The following is a 15,313-nucleotide window of genomic DNA, read 5'->3' as shown; positions in this document are numbered from 1 at the left end:
GGGCGTTTAACGATTTCCCCAAACTCCCCTGCAGCGCTGGGCCTTGACATCAATACAGATAAAAAACTGCCTCATACTTAAGGCCCTACCAAATTCCTGGTCCAGTTTGGTCAATTTCACGGCCAGAGGGTTTTAAAATTGGTCAATTTCAGCTGTTTACCTCTGAAATTTCAGGGGGTTGTAACTCTGGAGGGCCTGAACCAAAAAAGGATTGGGGGGGTTACAAACTGTTGTGGGGCTGCCACCCTCACTTCTGTGCTGCTTTTGGAGGTGGGCCACGGAGCTTCCTGCAGCCAGGGGAGGCTCCCGGAGTGGGGAGATGAGTCTGATCCCCCCAGCCAGTGGTGGATTAATGCCCTGGGACCTCAGCCAATTTTGGGGCCCACTGAAGAAGTGGGTGCCTTACCCCAGCAGGAGCCAAGAGGGTGGAAACCCTGAGCCCAGCTGTAGGGCTGCTCCAGCCCAGAAAGGGGGTGTATCACCCCCCTTTCTGTGCTGCCTCTGGAGGTGGGACTGATCTCCCCCACTGGGGGCGGCTGTGCAGGGAAAGCCGAGTCCTGTCCCTCTCTGGCCCCGCACGGTCTAGCAGCTGCACTCCTGGCAACACGGGGAGATCAGATTTCCCAGTGAAGGGCTTATTTCACAGTCTGTGACACGTTTCTCACAGTTGTGAAATTGATAGGGCCCAATTATTCATCGCAACTCTAGCTCGTTATCTGTCAAAGTTATAAATATAAACTATATTCCCTCAAGCCCCATGAGGCAGGGCAGGGCCGTCCCCACCGCTCTACAGATGGGGAAACTGAGGTACCGAGGAAGTCTGCAACGGAGCTGGGTGTTTTACGCACGGCTTCACCCCGCTGCCCAAGCCACCACCCTGCCCAGCTGCTGACACAGAGGGGGGAGGCCGTGGGTGTCTCCAGGCAAGTGCCCAGGCATCATGGGACACCCTGTGACAGGGCCCCTCCATGCTGGCCCTGGCGCCCAGGGTCCCCCGCTGGCCGGTGGTCAGTTCTGGAATCAGAACCCCATTTGAATCAGCACCCCGGGTGAAACGGGCCAGTACAGGTCCCAGCGAGGTGGCAGGTCGGTGCTGGGGGAGGGACACTAGGGCAGTGGGGGGAAGGTCTGGATGGGGGAAGGTGGGTGAGTTGGGGGGTTCTGGGAGGACTGAAGGAGTGGGGCATTTTTGGGGGGAGGGAAGGGAGATCAGGAGGTTGCTGGGGTCACAGTGTTATGGGGCAGGATTTCATGGGGGCACAGAGATTGGGGCAGTGTTGGTCAGAAGGGGGATTAAGCTGGGGTAATTATGGGGGGAGGGCTGTTCAAAGATGGGGGCAACTACATGGGGAGAAAAGGAGAGAGATCGATGCAAGGGGAGAGAAACCACCAAGGGGCAGTTGCAGGGAGAGAAAGGTGTATGGGGGGTGGATGGATGTGGGGTGGCTAGATGGAGGGAGGGAGGGGAGTGGGAAGGATGGCTGGGGGTTGGAGGCAGGAGCAAGTGTCTGGGGATGTAGAAATGGAGGAAGAGAGAGATGTCAGGGAGGGAAGGAGGGATGGGTTGTGAGGGGAGGGGGCTGGGGGAGGGAGGGATAGGGTGTGGGGGAGAGTGATAGAGCAAGGGGTGTGGGGGAGGGAGGGAGGGATGGGGTGTGGGGGGAGAGGGCCGAGGGGAGGGAAGGAGGGATGGGGTGTGGGGGACAGAGGGACAGAGGGAGGGATGGGTTGTGGGGGGAGGGGGACAGAGGAAGGGCTGTGAAGGAGGGAGGGAGGGATGGGGTGTGGGGGGAGGGGGCCGAGGGGAGGGAAGGAGGGTTGGGGTGTGGGGGACAGAGGGACAGAGGGAGGGATGGGTTGTGGGGGGAGGGGGACAGAGGAAGGGCTGTGAAGGAGGGAGGGAGGGATGGGGTGTGGGGGGAGGGGGCTGAGGGGAGGGAAGGAGGGATGGGGTGTGGGGGACAGAGGGAGGGATGGGTTGTGGGGGGAGGGGGACAGAGGAAGGGGTGTGGGGAAGGGAGGGATAGACGGAGGGATAGCGGAAGGGGTGTGGGGGGAGGGGGGCAGAGGGACAGAGGGAGGGATGGGTTGTGAAGGGACGGATGGAGGAGGGGGCTGGGGGGACAGAGGGAAGGGGGCCGGGGTGGAGCGGCGGCCCCCACCCACCTGCTCTGTCGCCCCCCAGACCTGCTCAGACGCTGCTGGACGGGACGAGACGGGCGCGATGTGGGCACGGTGGCTGCTGCTCTGCACCCTGGGCGCGCTGCTGGCTGGGGCTGGAGGCTCCCTCCTGCCACCCGCTGCCCGTCGCCTGCTGGGCCGCTTCCACCACCTGCTGGGGGGCAGTCGGGTGAGACTGAGTGACCCCCGCCCCCCAGGAACCACCCACCCTTCTCCTGGGGTGCCCAGGGGCCCCCAGCTATCCCCATCCCCCAGCAATCCTCAGCCACCTCATCCCCTGGCACCCCCAGGGATCCCGAGACATCCCCATCCTCTGGCACCCCCAGGGACCCCCCAACAACCCATCCCCACCCACAGGCACCCCCACCTGGCTCTCTATCCCTCCCCGGGCACCCACATCCCCAGACAGCCCCAGGCACCCCCCACCCCTCCCCAGACACCCTCAGCCATCCCCACCACCCCTCCCTGCAGCCCCAGTGATTCCCACTCTGCCCCATCCCCTGGCGCCACCAGGGACCCCCCACCTCTTCCCGACGGCCTCAGCCGTCCCCTCTACCACTCCCCAGCCCCCCATCCCTCCAGCCCCAGACACCCACCTACCTTCTGCCCCAGCCCCATCTATCCTCATCCCCCACCTATGTTTGAGTGTATCTCCATGCACCCGCCATGTCTGTATCTCCGTCCCATCCACAGCTATCGCCCCCCGCCCCCCATTTCTGCTGGGTCGGGGAGCAGGAGTTGGGCCATGTCTGTCTGTCTGTCTGTCTGAGTTCGTGCACTCAGACTTCGATATCTCTGAGGGGTTTTGTGTGAGTCTCTGGGTGCGTTTCCTAATTCCTGCTGTGCCTGGCTCTGGGATGGGAGTGGAGTCTAGTGATTAGAGCCAGGGGCTGGGAACTGGGGCAGGGGGGATGGACTGCAACTGCCAAGACTCAGTTGATGTGGGTTGTTGCAGGCAGTGTTGGGGAAGGAGGAGGGGCGCTTTGAGGCCCCCATTGATTTCCGCAAGCTCCCCCCCAACTACCACACCGAGGAGAAGGAGCAGCGCAGGGTGGGGAATGCCACAGTGTACAGCCACCGCGAGATCAACAAGGTGAGCAGGGGTGCAGCAGTGCCCCCCACCTGCCAGGGCTCTCCCAGGGACACCCAGATCAAGAGGGGACCTGAAATCTCCATGTAGATCTTCACCTAGGAACAACCCCCCCTTGGCCCCAACTCTCTGGCTAGTGTATGTGGGGGGAAGTAATGTCCTCCCCAGAGCCCATCGGGGGCATGGCCGGAGCAGCCTGTGCTGTGGCGGTTCCCTGCTCAGACCCGAGTACCTTCCCCAGCCCCTGTCCTTGGGCTGAGCCACTCCCGGTCCCGTGCAGGTGACGGACAATGAGACGGGCGCGATGCTGTTCTCCGACAGGACGGTGACCTCCATCGAGCAGGGGGAGCGGGGCCTGGCGGAGAGATGGCAGGTGAGTGCGGAGGGGCTGGGACAGACAGACACACAAGGGCATGACTGGAGCCCAGAGCCAGCTGGGGATGGATGTGGGGGGCTGGGGGTGGGGACCCCGCATATGTGCTCTAGGCCAGAGCCGCTGCCGGGGCTGACACGTGCCAAGTGACCTCTGCTGGGGGTCAGCAGCGAGACTTCATCTCTAGGGATTCCTGGGAAGACGCTCACAAGACAGAGTGCAAGGGACTCCTGGGTTCTGCTCTGGCTCTGGGAGGGAAGTGGGGTCTAGTGGTTAGAGCCGGGGGCTGAGAGCCAGGACTCCTGGGTTCTTTCCGCAGCTCTGGGAGGGGAGTGGGGTCTAGTAGTTAGAGCAGGAGGGGCTGGCAGCCAGGACTCCCGGGTTCTCTCCAGCTCTGTCAGTTACTATACACAACCCCCCCGCTCCAACATGGACCCTCCTCCTTCCCTGGCTGGCTCCTTTTAACGTCCTGTCTCCTGATTCCCTGGTGCCTGCAGACTTGTGATGCCCTGTTGCGAGGCTGTGTGCAGGGCACCTGCCGCCTGTATCTCCCAACAAGCACGGGGGTCGGGGCACGAAGAGTCAGTGTCAGAAACTTATCAACCCTCTTCCCCCACCCGACCTCTTGGTCTCCCCTGTCCCCGCCTGCCGGACCCTCAGAACCAGGTTCCAGGCCAGGGGACAGTGTTACAGACCAAAGGAGTCTGACGCTGGGCCCCATGGCTACGCTCCTGAATATTAACCTCCCCGCAGAAGCTCGCGGGCTCCAGCTCACCATCACTGTCATCACTCATCCATTAGTAACAGGCGGAGTCAGGATCACCAGCTGCCTTGTATGGTAGGGGAAACTGAGGCACGGAGCGAGGACAGGCCTGCACATGCCATAGGGCACCTAGAGAGGCAGGGACACAATTGGAAACAGAACCCAGGAGTCCTGGCTCCCAGCCCCACTCTAGACTTCACTCTCCTCCCAGAGCCGGGGATACAACCCAGGAGTCCTCGTTCTCAGACCCTTGTTCTAATTCACTAAACCACATCCCCTCGCAGAGCCAGGGAAGAAACCCAGGAGTCCTGGCTCCCAGCCCCTGCTGCTCTAACCTCCCATCCTTCTCCTCCTAGGGGCATCTCCTCACAGTGTCCCACATTCCCCATTTACCTGTGTCTCTTCCAGGGAAGCCAGGCAGAATCTGGCGAGGAAGGAGCAGGCGGTGGGGCAGAAGCAGAGCCTGTCCTAGGGAGACACATCCTGCCGATCCCCCGCCCCGGGCTGGCCTTCCTCATCATCCACTTACGGCGCAGAACCAGGCCCGGGAAGGCCTCTGACACCAGCCGGCCAGACGGCGCAACCCTTAGCGACAGGAGGCACAGGCTGCTAGCGATCCGGGATGGGCTGATGGAAGCCCCCCACCCTCTGAAGAAAGCTCCACCCATTACTCGGGCCCAGCACAAAGCTGTAGCACGGAGGCCCCATTTTTTCTTCTTCTTCAGGAAGCTGTAGCAAAAAGAGAGAGAGAGACTTGGGTAGGCGATGGAGAAGATGCTGGCGGATCTGTGTAGAAAGTCCTGCTCCTTAGTTTTTCTTGCAATAAAAGTTCTCTCGCTGGCAGGGGGTAAATTGGAGAAATTAAATTCTAAACTCAGCTGCTTTTATGTAGGCATCATCCCACTAGATCTGTCCAGGACCCCAGTGCCCCAAATTGCTTTCACTGGCCAGTCCACTCAGCAGTTGGCCTCAAGAATGAGTCAGTGGCAATGAGTTCCGCAGGCTCATGGTGGATTTTCTCCACTCAGTTTTCAGTTCGCCCTGTTCAGCTTAGCTGAAGGTCCCTGCAGTTCAGGATCATAAGGCAGGCAACTGCACCTCTAATCCTTACGGCGTCCCACTCTGGTCTCAGCCCCTAGCCATCCCCGTTCTTGGGGCAGGCACCTGTGATACTCTCCCGTCACAGTGGGGTTCAGACTGATTCTCAGTGGATCTGACATTAGCTTGGCACCGGTGATGCCAGTGAGCGCCAGCTTCCTAAAGCAAAGTATTACTTATGCAGAACAAAAACATTCCAGAGAAAATAGAGCTAACCAGTCGACAGCTTCTATGCAAGCCTGGCTTAGCCAGGGACACCCGTCTTCCACACAGGGACCCTGGCAGGTTTGAAGGGTGCTTCGGGGTCTCATGCGGGATCAAAGTTACTGATCTACCTTCTCCATCCCATTTGTTGCTGGCTGTAGTCTCTAGCGGCTTCCCGCATATTTGTCTCCCAGTTGTTTTCAGAGAAATTTCCCAGTCTCCTCATAGTTATCACCTGTCTTCGAACCCCTTTATAAGGGTGTGTCAACTTGACAGCCTCTGCCAGTGGGGGGTATGAAGAAGGGTGATCCCTGACTGGTGTAGCTGTGCCAGCAGAAGCTCCTAGTGTAGACACAGTTAGGCTGGCAAAATTGCACTGGTTTCACTCGGTAGGGGAGGAATAAGCTACACTGGTAAAAGGCCGGCTTTGCCAGTGTAGCTGCAGCCGGCGTAGCATACCAGTAAAATGCTCCTAGTGTAGACCTGGCCTGTTTGTACTAGATTCTTTTTAGGAGGAGATGATCAGAAGGAAACTAAGTGGGATGTATCCCCAGCTGGTGTCAATCAGCCGTCGCTCCGTTGGAGTCAATGGGGCTAGATCCCTGCTCCCACACTGAGTTTTGGAGCCGCTGCGGGAAGGGGTGTTGGGAGTGGGAGGAATTGCAGGTTATTTAAACACAAGGCAGGTTTCCTCCGGTGCTCAGACACCTGTGGCAGACAGAATTCTTCACCCAAGTGGTAGCAGGATTGGGTAGCTTGGCATGTGGCATCTCAGTGATGGAGATGAGGGAGCTGCTATGGGGAACAGGTCTCCACTGGATCAGCTGAACTTGTGTGAATGCTCTGCAGTCGGTACCAGCTTCTCAGATAATCCCCGGTCACTTGAATTCTGCTCAACTCTGAAGAATATTCCCCGTGGTACCGGATGCAAAATAATTTTTATGAGGTGTATGCCCCCCCACGGAGTTTGGGGCCCCCTGCTAGGCCAGGTGCTGCACAGGCACCCCCTCCCAAGCGAGATCAGGGTCCCCATTGTGCCAGATGCTACCCAGACACACCAGTTCATGTGATAGGAACACCATCCCAGTCTTAGGTAAAATTGCAAGTGCAGTGTGATGAAGTGACATGCCCAAGGTCACCCAGGGAGTTTGCAGCAGATCTGGGAACTGAGTCCAGCTCTGCGGAGTGCCAGGCCAGTATTGTGGCTGCTACTCCTTTCCTCCTGTCCAGATGTTCTGACACCTCCTTCGTGATCAAAGGCGAATCATTAGGGACGCAGATTCCTAGATTCTAAGATCAGGAGCCATTAGATCATCGAGTGGCGTCCTGCAGAGCACAGGCCAGAGAATTTCACCCTTACTCCTGCTCTGAGCTCACAACTTGTGTTTGGCTGACATATCGCCTCCAGAAAGGCAGCCAGTGTGAATCGGAAGACAGCCAATGATGGAAACTCCACCACTTCCCTGGAGGCAGTTTGTTCCAAGGCTGAGTCACCTGCACTGGTAGACATGTGGGCCTTACTGGACAAATTGGAATTTGTCTAGTTTTAACTACTAGTCACCGGTTCTTGTTCTGCCTGTCTCTGCTAGACCAAAGAGCCCTTCCATACCCGGGATTTCCTTCCCATCAACCATAGTCAAATCACCTCTTGATCTTCTTTTTAATGAGCTGAACATATCAAGCTCCTTAAATCTCTCACTGTAATGCAATTTTCCAGCCCTCATATCATTTTTGTGGCTCTTCTCTGCACCCTCTCTGGTTTTTCAGCATTGTTTTTAAAATGTGGGCACCAGGACTGGCTCCGGGATTCCAGTGTTGTCTCACCACCATCGAATACAGAGGTAAAATCACCTCCTGGCGTCTAACCGCTACTCCCCGGTTTGTTCATCCAGGGATGCGTGAGCTCTTTTTGATGAGATGGTTGGTGTTCTAACAGAAGTGAGAAATGGGAGCAATCCTGCTGGGGCAGGGGACCATGCTGACAGGACCTCCCCAGCCGCCCTGCCTCCCTTTGCTCAGGTACAGTCCATGGGATGATGTAGATACCAGGGTGTCTGGATTAGGGAGGGCGTGGAGTCCTTCTCGCAGCTGCTGCTGAAATGCTCCATTCTCCCCAGGGCTGCCCGAGTGACCATGGTTGATGGATGGCCCAGTTCTGCTCCTCTTCCCTCCTTGCCAGCCAGTGCCGGGAGTGTAAAGCTAAGGACACAGTGAGTGTGGGTGATGCTTGGGGCATCTGTGCCAGAAGGGAACTGGCTGGCTCAAAGGGATAAGGAATACAACACGGGGCCTTTCCCCTATAGGAGGCACCTGCTCCGATCCGGCACCAGGGTGAGGGAGTGGCTGGCTCAGGGGGGCGGGGAATAATGGGCTCCATCTCTCCTCACATGCTTTCTGCCCTAGGTGTGTCAGTGGGACAGGGAATGCTGCCTGGGTTAACTGCATGGGGAGGAAGTGCGTGGAAGGTGTGAGCCGTGGTGAGGGCTGGACGAGGTGTGACCCACAGCAAGATTAATGTTCTCCAGGCCTCTGCTGCACTAGCCATGCCTGTGAGGTGAATTCTCTGCATAACCCCTCCTTGCGGACCAAGCCAGCCAGCTCGCACAACCTCAGGAGGAAGCTGGGGGCACCAAGAGAGCTAGATCAGTGCTGCCAAAGCAGTGAGAGAAAGCCAGATCCATTGGGGTAGGCATGACCCACCCACATATAGTCACATCTTGTATCTGGGGCCTTTGACCCACTGTGTTTCTGCTACACCTGCCCCTTCTAGATCCTGGTCTCTCTCAGTCTTTCAGCAGGTCCACATTCCCCTTGTCACTCTTAGAGGAGATTACACCTTTTGGGATTCCTGATGAACCTGAGGAAACCTCTTTCCTCACACTCTCTTGTATTAGGGCCATTGGCATAGAAAAGTGTCTTAATCCTCCCTCATCTCTCCCTTGTCAAAGTCTGGGGCCTTGTCTGTACAGAGCAACGCTAGACTTGTAGAGTCCCAGAACACTGTGATCACCCAGCCTGACCTCTTGCATAACACAGGCCAGAGCCCTGCCCTGAATTAACTCCACATTGAACCAGAACAGATCTTGACTGAAAAATTGCCAGTGATGGAAAATCCCCCACAGCTCTTGGTAAACAGCTCCAATGGTAATTCCCTTCGCTGTTAAAAATGGGTGCCTTCTTTCCAGCTTGAACGTATCTAGCTTTAACTTTCAGCCTTTGTCTGCTGGGCTAAAGATCCCTGTTATCAAAATTTCAGTTCCCTGTATAGACGCGTGTAGACTCTGCAATTAACTGGAACAGCTCTCGTGCTTTATATTCACACCCTACTTCCCTAAGAATCGTTCAGCATTGGAACAGGTGACCAAGGGAGGCTGTGAAATTCCCATCACTGGAGGTTTTGGACAAACACCTCTCAGGGATGGTCTAGGTTGACTTGGTCTTGCAACAGCGCCGGAGGGCTGGACACAGCGACCCTTTGAGGCCCTTTCCAGCCCTACATTTCGACGATTCATTTGACATAACTTTCAAGCCTCAGGTTGTGACTCTGCTTTGGTTAAGGGATGACTTGATCACAGTCTATACATGACTACATGGGGAACCCGTATTTGTTACTGGACTCTTCGACTGAGCAGAGAAATGTCTAACAGGATCCAATGGCTGGAAGTTGAGGCTGGAAATAATTAAGATGTAAATTTCTGGCACATTTTCCCTAGGGTGGTGGTGGATTCTCCATCACTGGGAATTGTTAAATGGAGATTGGCTGTTTCTCTCAAAGATCTGCCCTGAGAATTATTTCAGGGCAGTTCTCTGGCCTATGATGTGCAGTGATCAGACTAGATGCTGGCTTTGGAATCTCTGACACACGCAAGGAATACTGATTGTTTTTGCACTTTCCGAGACCCGGCAGTGGCACACATCACAAAGGGAACTCGGTAGATCCAGTTTGGGCATGGGATATTCCACCCCTCCCCCTGCACACACCATGGCCTGCACAAAATTCAGGGCAGACAGAAGCCATGCAAAGCTGCTAAAAGATCTGTGCTAGATTTACAGATCCCCTTTCAGTCATCTGGACATTGTCCATCCCTAGTTATCTGACTGGCCCCTCATTATTAGCTGACGTCTCTGACTCCAGATTCCCCGAGCACACTTAGGGCTTGCAGGGAGGCATTACTGTCAAGCAGCAACCATTATAGGAGGCTTGGGAAGTGTCCTCCATTCACTCTTTGCCAACATTTTGGTTCCCTCCAGATTCATCACAATGTCCATGTGCCACAGACCAGGGGGCAACATGGATCTCAGGGGCTTGGGCCGACAGCTGCCTTCCTCCAGCCAAACCTGGCACTCAGGGATGAGGAGGATTGGCAATTGGCCAATCAGCTGGGACAGTACTTTGGGCCTGGCTTTTATTGCAGACTCACACTCAGCCACGGCTGTTAACGACTGACGTGGCTCATCCCTCCCTTCTCTCTTTCTCCTTCACCTTTTCCACCTCTTCATAGTTTTCCACCTAAATCAGTAGCTTTTACGGACAAATAGCCTGACAGTGACCGATCTCCATCCGCTTTGCAGCAAATCAACCTCAACTATTTGATTGACATTAAACACACAGCAGATTCATATTACCACCTGGGCAATGGCTTCTCAATGCATGCAGTAATTGTGGTTTTTATTGCTTCAGGGGGCTTGAATTCTGGTTTGTACAGCTATCGATATAAAATCCTGGCCTGCTTTAATTAATCTGCACAATGTCCTATTGGATCTAGCTCTGTTTGGGGCCTATAGCCACGTTTTTTGTATTGTCAATGACAGCTCTACTGTAATGTGTTTTTGGTGAGATCAGATGGTGTGTGTACATGTTGGAGAGAGGGAATGCCTGTGCGTTTTGTGGGAGAAAAAGATCAGGCACCTGCTGCTTCTACTTGTAGGAGATCTGTAATCAAGGCTGTATTTTGGGACTTCTGGTTTCATCATGTGTGCTGTTGTGGTTGGATTCATTGTGGTACCACTTCTGCCTGCCACCTGCTGCTCAGATGCACAAGGGTGTGTGGGAAGGAGGGGAGCAGAACAACGCATAAAACTGAAGAGCTGATGTTCATTAGAGATTCCATCGCACTTTTTGCAAGAGTAACTCTAGGCTGCTGGTGCAATTTCAGCTGTGGGCAATTCTATTTGGCTTCTTGTAAATGTGCTCACTGCTATTGCGTCAAAAGTGGGAGTGTTACTCTCCACTTCCTGTCCTAAACCACTATGTACGGAAATGATTATTATCCACCTCAGAGTTTGGATCGTGAGGCCTTTTGCCAAGGATCAGATAAGTGACTCAACTCTTTGATCGCTACCAGCAGTTCTCAGCCCAGATCTGAGGACTGAGTGGCAGGCTCCCACCACAAAAACTATTGGTGCTGTTAATCTGTCACCAGGCCTTGTTTGAAATCCCCTCCCAACACACTTGGAAGAGGTCTGCACAGAATGTGAAATGTATTGGTGAAGGGGCAACTGTTGTTCATGCCTGTCTTGTTTGTGCAAGTATGTCAAGTGTGCAGGCCTTGAATGGTTACACATCTCCATGCCCATTACATGTCTTGGCATCCCATGCTGTCTGTTCTTCCAGAGCTAGCTGAGGTCATACAGAACACTTCCCCCCCCCCGAGCCAGGACACCCCCTTTTACAGCCACTTTCCATTGAGGTGTGCTCCTGGGAAGTGTGGAAGTAGGTGGGGATTGGATGGTCTCCTGGGGCACAAAGCTAAGCATTTTCAGGGTTTTTTTGGGAAGTGTGTGTGGAGGGGAATAGAGGGCATGATTGGACCCGTGTCATGGGTGGTGGGGGGAATTAATTTTACCAGGGAAAGCATTATGGGGTGGATGGGCCGCCCGTGTGGGCAGAGATCATGTTGGTGTAATGGCGCTCCCTGCCTTGCTATTTACGGCCCGTATTATGGAAAGATTATTTCAGGTATGTAGGAGAATTAATTAACTTTTGTTTTTGGGGGTGGGGTAGGGACTCCCTGCAGGGTCAAAGGTCATGAGGCCACAGCAACGTCATGTTGTGCATCCTATGGTCTGAAGTACAGCACACTGAGGTTATTTATGTGGGGAAAGTTAATCCTCTCTAGTTTGGGGGAGCCCCTCATTTGGGGGTGTCCATGGGCCATCGGGCTCCTTGCTGCACATGACCCATTTATTTCATGTGAATGAGGAGAATGAACCCACCTTCTTTGGGGGAGATGCTAATTTAGGGGGAGGCCAGTCATTCATGGGCTCTGAAGGGGTCATTTTATTGCTGTTACCTCTGACCTCACCCTACATTGCCACTGTGATTTCTGCTTCTGTGGGTAGCCCCCTAACCCTCAAAGGAGAAAGCTCCCCCCCCCCCAAGATGGTTGAAATAAGCACCTTTAAGAGGCAGCATAGCCTAGTGGATAGACCCTCAGGAGATCTGGGCTCTGTTTGATCCGGGGCAAGTCATTTCGCCATTCTGTGCCTCAGTTTCCCCATCTGTGGGGCTCCCGACACTGCTCATTGGTAACATGCTTTGAGAGCCGCATGGGAAAAGCCCCTGAGCTGGCCTTCAGCCCCAGGGCGTTTCAGGGGCCCCATCTCATTTGAAGGGGTGCTGCCTGCTTGCCACGTGGCTTGCAGCCTGTCAGACAGTGTTTGATTCACCTGTGGCGGGGGGCCTCACTTTTTTGGGGGGGGTCTCTGTTTGGGGGTGCTCTGCCCATGGGAGGGGCAGCCTCTCACCCTTCCTCTATTTAACACATGTGGGGGTGATTAGCCCGGTTTATTTGGGGGGCCCTCCCCATCCCTCCCCATAAGCCACTGGTGACACAGACCCGCCCCTCCCCCACCGAGCCGAAGAGGCTCGAGCCGCGACCGTTGCTCCCGTCCCCAACCGCCCGAGGTTTGAATGTTCCCGCCTTTTTCGTGGAGGGGCGGCAGCGTTCGGAGGCTGCTGCAAGCCCCGCGCTCCGCCCCCGCCCCTCCCCCTCCGAGGGCAGCCTGCCTCTCAGCCACCAGGGAGGTGGCTGCCCTGGGTTAAAGGGGGAGAGGGAGTGATGAGGAGGTACTCCCCCAAATCCCCCCCAGCTAATGTGTGAAGGGGGGAATAAATGTTGGGGGAACTTTAAATATCCCCCACCCCCATGAATAAACCCACAAGGAGCATCCCACGGCAAAGTGTCCATGCCAACAGCCTCCCAGACAGAGCCCTGGGTGCCAATCGCCCTCCCTCAAGGAGCCTGTGCCCAGCCCCCCCGGTCCCTGCCTTGCCCCCTAACAGTCACGCCAATCCCAGAGAACCCCACAGACCAACTGCCCCCCTAAACCACTCAACCCCATATCCCCAGCTTGCCCCCCAACAGTCACGCCAACCCCAGAGATCCCCACAGACCAACTGCCCCCCATAAACCACAAAAGAGGTTGGTATCATTAGCCCCACATGGGGAAATCGAGGCACGAGCTGAGGCAGGTATGCACTGAAGCTCACCCAGCAGGCCAGTGGCCAAGACAGAATAAAACCCATCCTCCCTAAATACACCCTCATGTCGGCGAGACATCCCAGATAACGCCCCTCAAGTCACCTGGTCCATTGGTTCATCATGTCCCATCTCACCCCATTTTTACAGACTTTCGGGGGCTGCCTTGAGCTCAGGGCCCTGGTACAATTGTCTCCCCCTTCTCTCTCTTTCGGCACTGCTCCCAAATACCCCTCTGAGATAAGCTGTCTACCCTAAATCTACCCCTTCGGGTAGGCAGGGTAGCCCCGGATAACCCCACAAATGACCTTTAAAAGGACGTGGGGGGTGACTTGACCCCCACATTGCCATCTCTCTGCTCTGTTTGATGGACGCCCCAGTTGATTAGACAAGACGGTTTCCATTCTGAGCACGGGTGGGGTTCCCCGGCTGAGACCTTCCAAAAGCGAACACAGTTTGGGGCCAAGTTCTGATGGCACCACTGGGACAAAACCAGCTCCTAGATAATCCCACAGGTAATCCGAGGGTCTGGCTGTACTGGTGTAAATACACCATCGCAGCTAAACCAGTGGCTACCCCTGTACTGCTAACCCATCAGTCTAGGGAGTCCCTCGCTACCCGTCCTAACCTCTCTTCTTGTCTAATTTAATTAGATCAATCAATCTGCTGCAGTTTACCCCATTCCCAACAGAGGGCTTGCTTGGAGGGCATCACCTGTCTGTTTTATTGCAGGGCCAGCTAAGGTGACGGGACACATGGCCTCGGGAGACATGCTTTTTCCGCAAGGGGACGCTTCCCCCTGGATCTCGGGTGAAGTCAGCTGCTATGGAGAAACAGGTCAGCCGGTGAACATGGAGACCACGTCTAACCCTGCAGCAGTTGCAGAATTGCTCTTGGTCCAGTCGTCAGAGGGTACGTAGCGCCCTTTACCTGTCTATGTCCCGCATTACTTGAGCACCTCACATTCTTTAATGCTACCTTATGAGCTAAGGAAATGGCACCCAGAGGGTGCTTACATGCTTTGCTGAACCGGGGCCCATGTTTCTAACCCACACGGTTGCAGATACCACCTTGAAAATGTGACCCAAGTGTCAAGTGAGCAGTACGGTCTGCCTGAGTCTGCAGCAATAGCTCTGAGAGATTCCTCCAAATGGATTGTTGGCTCTGAAACCTACCGATGACAAATTCACCGTCAACGCTGTTGACTTGCCCAAGGTCAAACAGCAAGACGGGGTTAGAACCCAGGCGTTCAGAAGGCCTAGCCTAGTGCTCTGCCTCTCAGGTTAGGCCCTGATTCTGCAATCAGATGGGTACAGGAGCCCCAGTGGTGCAGACTGGATTTCAGGATTGGGGCCTTTCTGTGTGAGCTTAAGTGTGAAGAGGAAGAGCAAGGAGCACATTTGCTATAATGCTGGGAGAGTTCATGTAAGATGCTCTGTACCTTGACTAGCATGAAATGCTGTGTTCTCACGCCAGAGGGACTCTTTTAAAAGAACGCTGATGCTGTCTTTGTAGGGTGCATGGGGAAGCAGCCTGGGTTTTATCTGTATTGAGGTAAGTCACAGAGGTGGATGAATCATCCTGTCCCACACAGCTGCCTCCCACCACGCTGCTCAGTAGGGCTTGCTTTAGTATGGACGCTGACTTGGTTATTCCAAGTTGTCAGGGTAAGAGATCAAAGAATGCTTGGGTACCGTGGTGGTTGCTGAATGACAGATAGATGGGGTGTGGGGGAGTGTATGGAGATGGAAAGATACAGACATACATATTTACTGTGGTTACACGTATCAGCCTTTGTGAACTCAATTCTCCTCTGACTCACGTCCTGTGATTGGACCTGTCAGGCCAAGTTCTGCCCTCAGTTACGTCAACATAAATCCCGAGTAACTCAATTTAAGTCCAAGGAATTAGTCCAGATGTGGGCTGCTATAAGCAGAATTTGGTCTGTTGATATCTCTGGGCATAAGTATGGGATTTTTGCAGGGTGTGTGTGAATCATGGCATCTTAAAAGTCAGTGCAGAGGAAAAACCTGTAGTATTAAATTCCTGGGAGACCATTCCCCACCTTCCTGCCCCCTCAGACAGGTCAGGATTGTTCCTTATAGTGTAATCACAAAGGCCAG

The 15,313-nt window shown here is 54.9% G+C and overlaps 2 protein-coding genes across 3 annotated transcripts in view; both read left to right on the top strand.

Annotated features, from left to right (window-relative positions):
* The first annotated feature begins 772 nt into the window (after positions 1 to 772).
* DKKL1 (dickkopf like acrosomal protein 1) lies at positions 773 to 5,247 on the top strand. Of its 2 annotated transcripts, XM_030545156.1 has the most exons (5): positions 773 to 1,086; positions 2,186 to 2,350; positions 3,137 to 3,274; positions 3,552 to 3,644; positions 4,816 to 5,247. In XM_030545156.1, exons 2-5 carry the CDS (start codon positions 2,225 to 2,227, stop codon positions 5,140 to 5,142), a joined length of 684 nt encoding a protein of 227 aa, XP_030401016.1. In that variant the 5' UTR covers positions 773 to 1,086; positions 2,186 to 2,224; the 3' UTR covers positions 5,143 to 5,247. The 2 variants fall into 2 exon arrangements, with proteins under 2 accessions (XP_030401016.1, XP_030401017.1); XM_030545157.1 differs by lacking the exon at positions 3,552 to 3,644.
* Positions 5,248 to 7,618: 2,371 nt separating this feature from the next.
* CCDC155 (coiled-coil domain containing 155) overlaps positions 7,619 to 15,313 on the top strand; it is a 38,076-nt gene continuing 30,381 nt past the window's right edge. The window contains exons 1-3 of the mRNA XM_030545104.1: positions 7,619 to 7,728; positions 7,827 to 7,919; positions 13,923 to 14,102. Of these exons, the coding sequence (XP_030400964.1) occupies positions 13,946 to 14,102 (157 nt within the window). The 5' untranslated portion in view covers positions 7,619 to 7,728; positions 7,827 to 7,919; positions 13,923 to 13,945. The remainder of the gene's footprint in view (positions 7,729 to 7,826; positions 7,920 to 13,922; positions 14,103 to 15,313) is intronic.

The sequence above is a fragment of the Gopherus evgoodei genome, unplaced genomic scaffold, assembly GCF_007399415.2.
Source record: "Gopherus evgoodei ecotype Sinaloan lineage unplaced genomic scaffold, rGopEvg1_v1.p scaffold_35_arrow_ctg1, whole genome shotgun sequence".
In the NCBI taxonomy this organism is placed as follows: Eukaryota; Metazoa; Chordata; order Testudines; family Testudinidae; genus Gopherus; species Gopherus evgoodei.
The sequence above is the reverse complement of the archived record's forward strand: the minus strand, read 5'-3'. Positions and strand labels throughout refer to the sequence as shown.

Bases quoted from the DNA above. Each gene is read 5' to 3' on its own strand.
- DKKL1 (XM_030545156.1), top strand. From the start codon at position 2,225: ATGTGGGCACGGTGGCTGCTGCTCTGCACCCTGGGCGCGCTGCTGGCT. The intron at 2,351-3,136 runs GTGAGACTGAGT...GGGTTGTTGCAG, and splicing joins ACCTGCTGGGGGGCAGTCGG to GCAGTGTTGGGGAAGGAGGA. The intron at 3,645-4,815 runs GTGAGTGCGGAG...TGTCTCTTCCAG, and splicing joins GCCTGGCGGAGAGATGGCAG to GGAAGCCAGGCAGAATCTGG.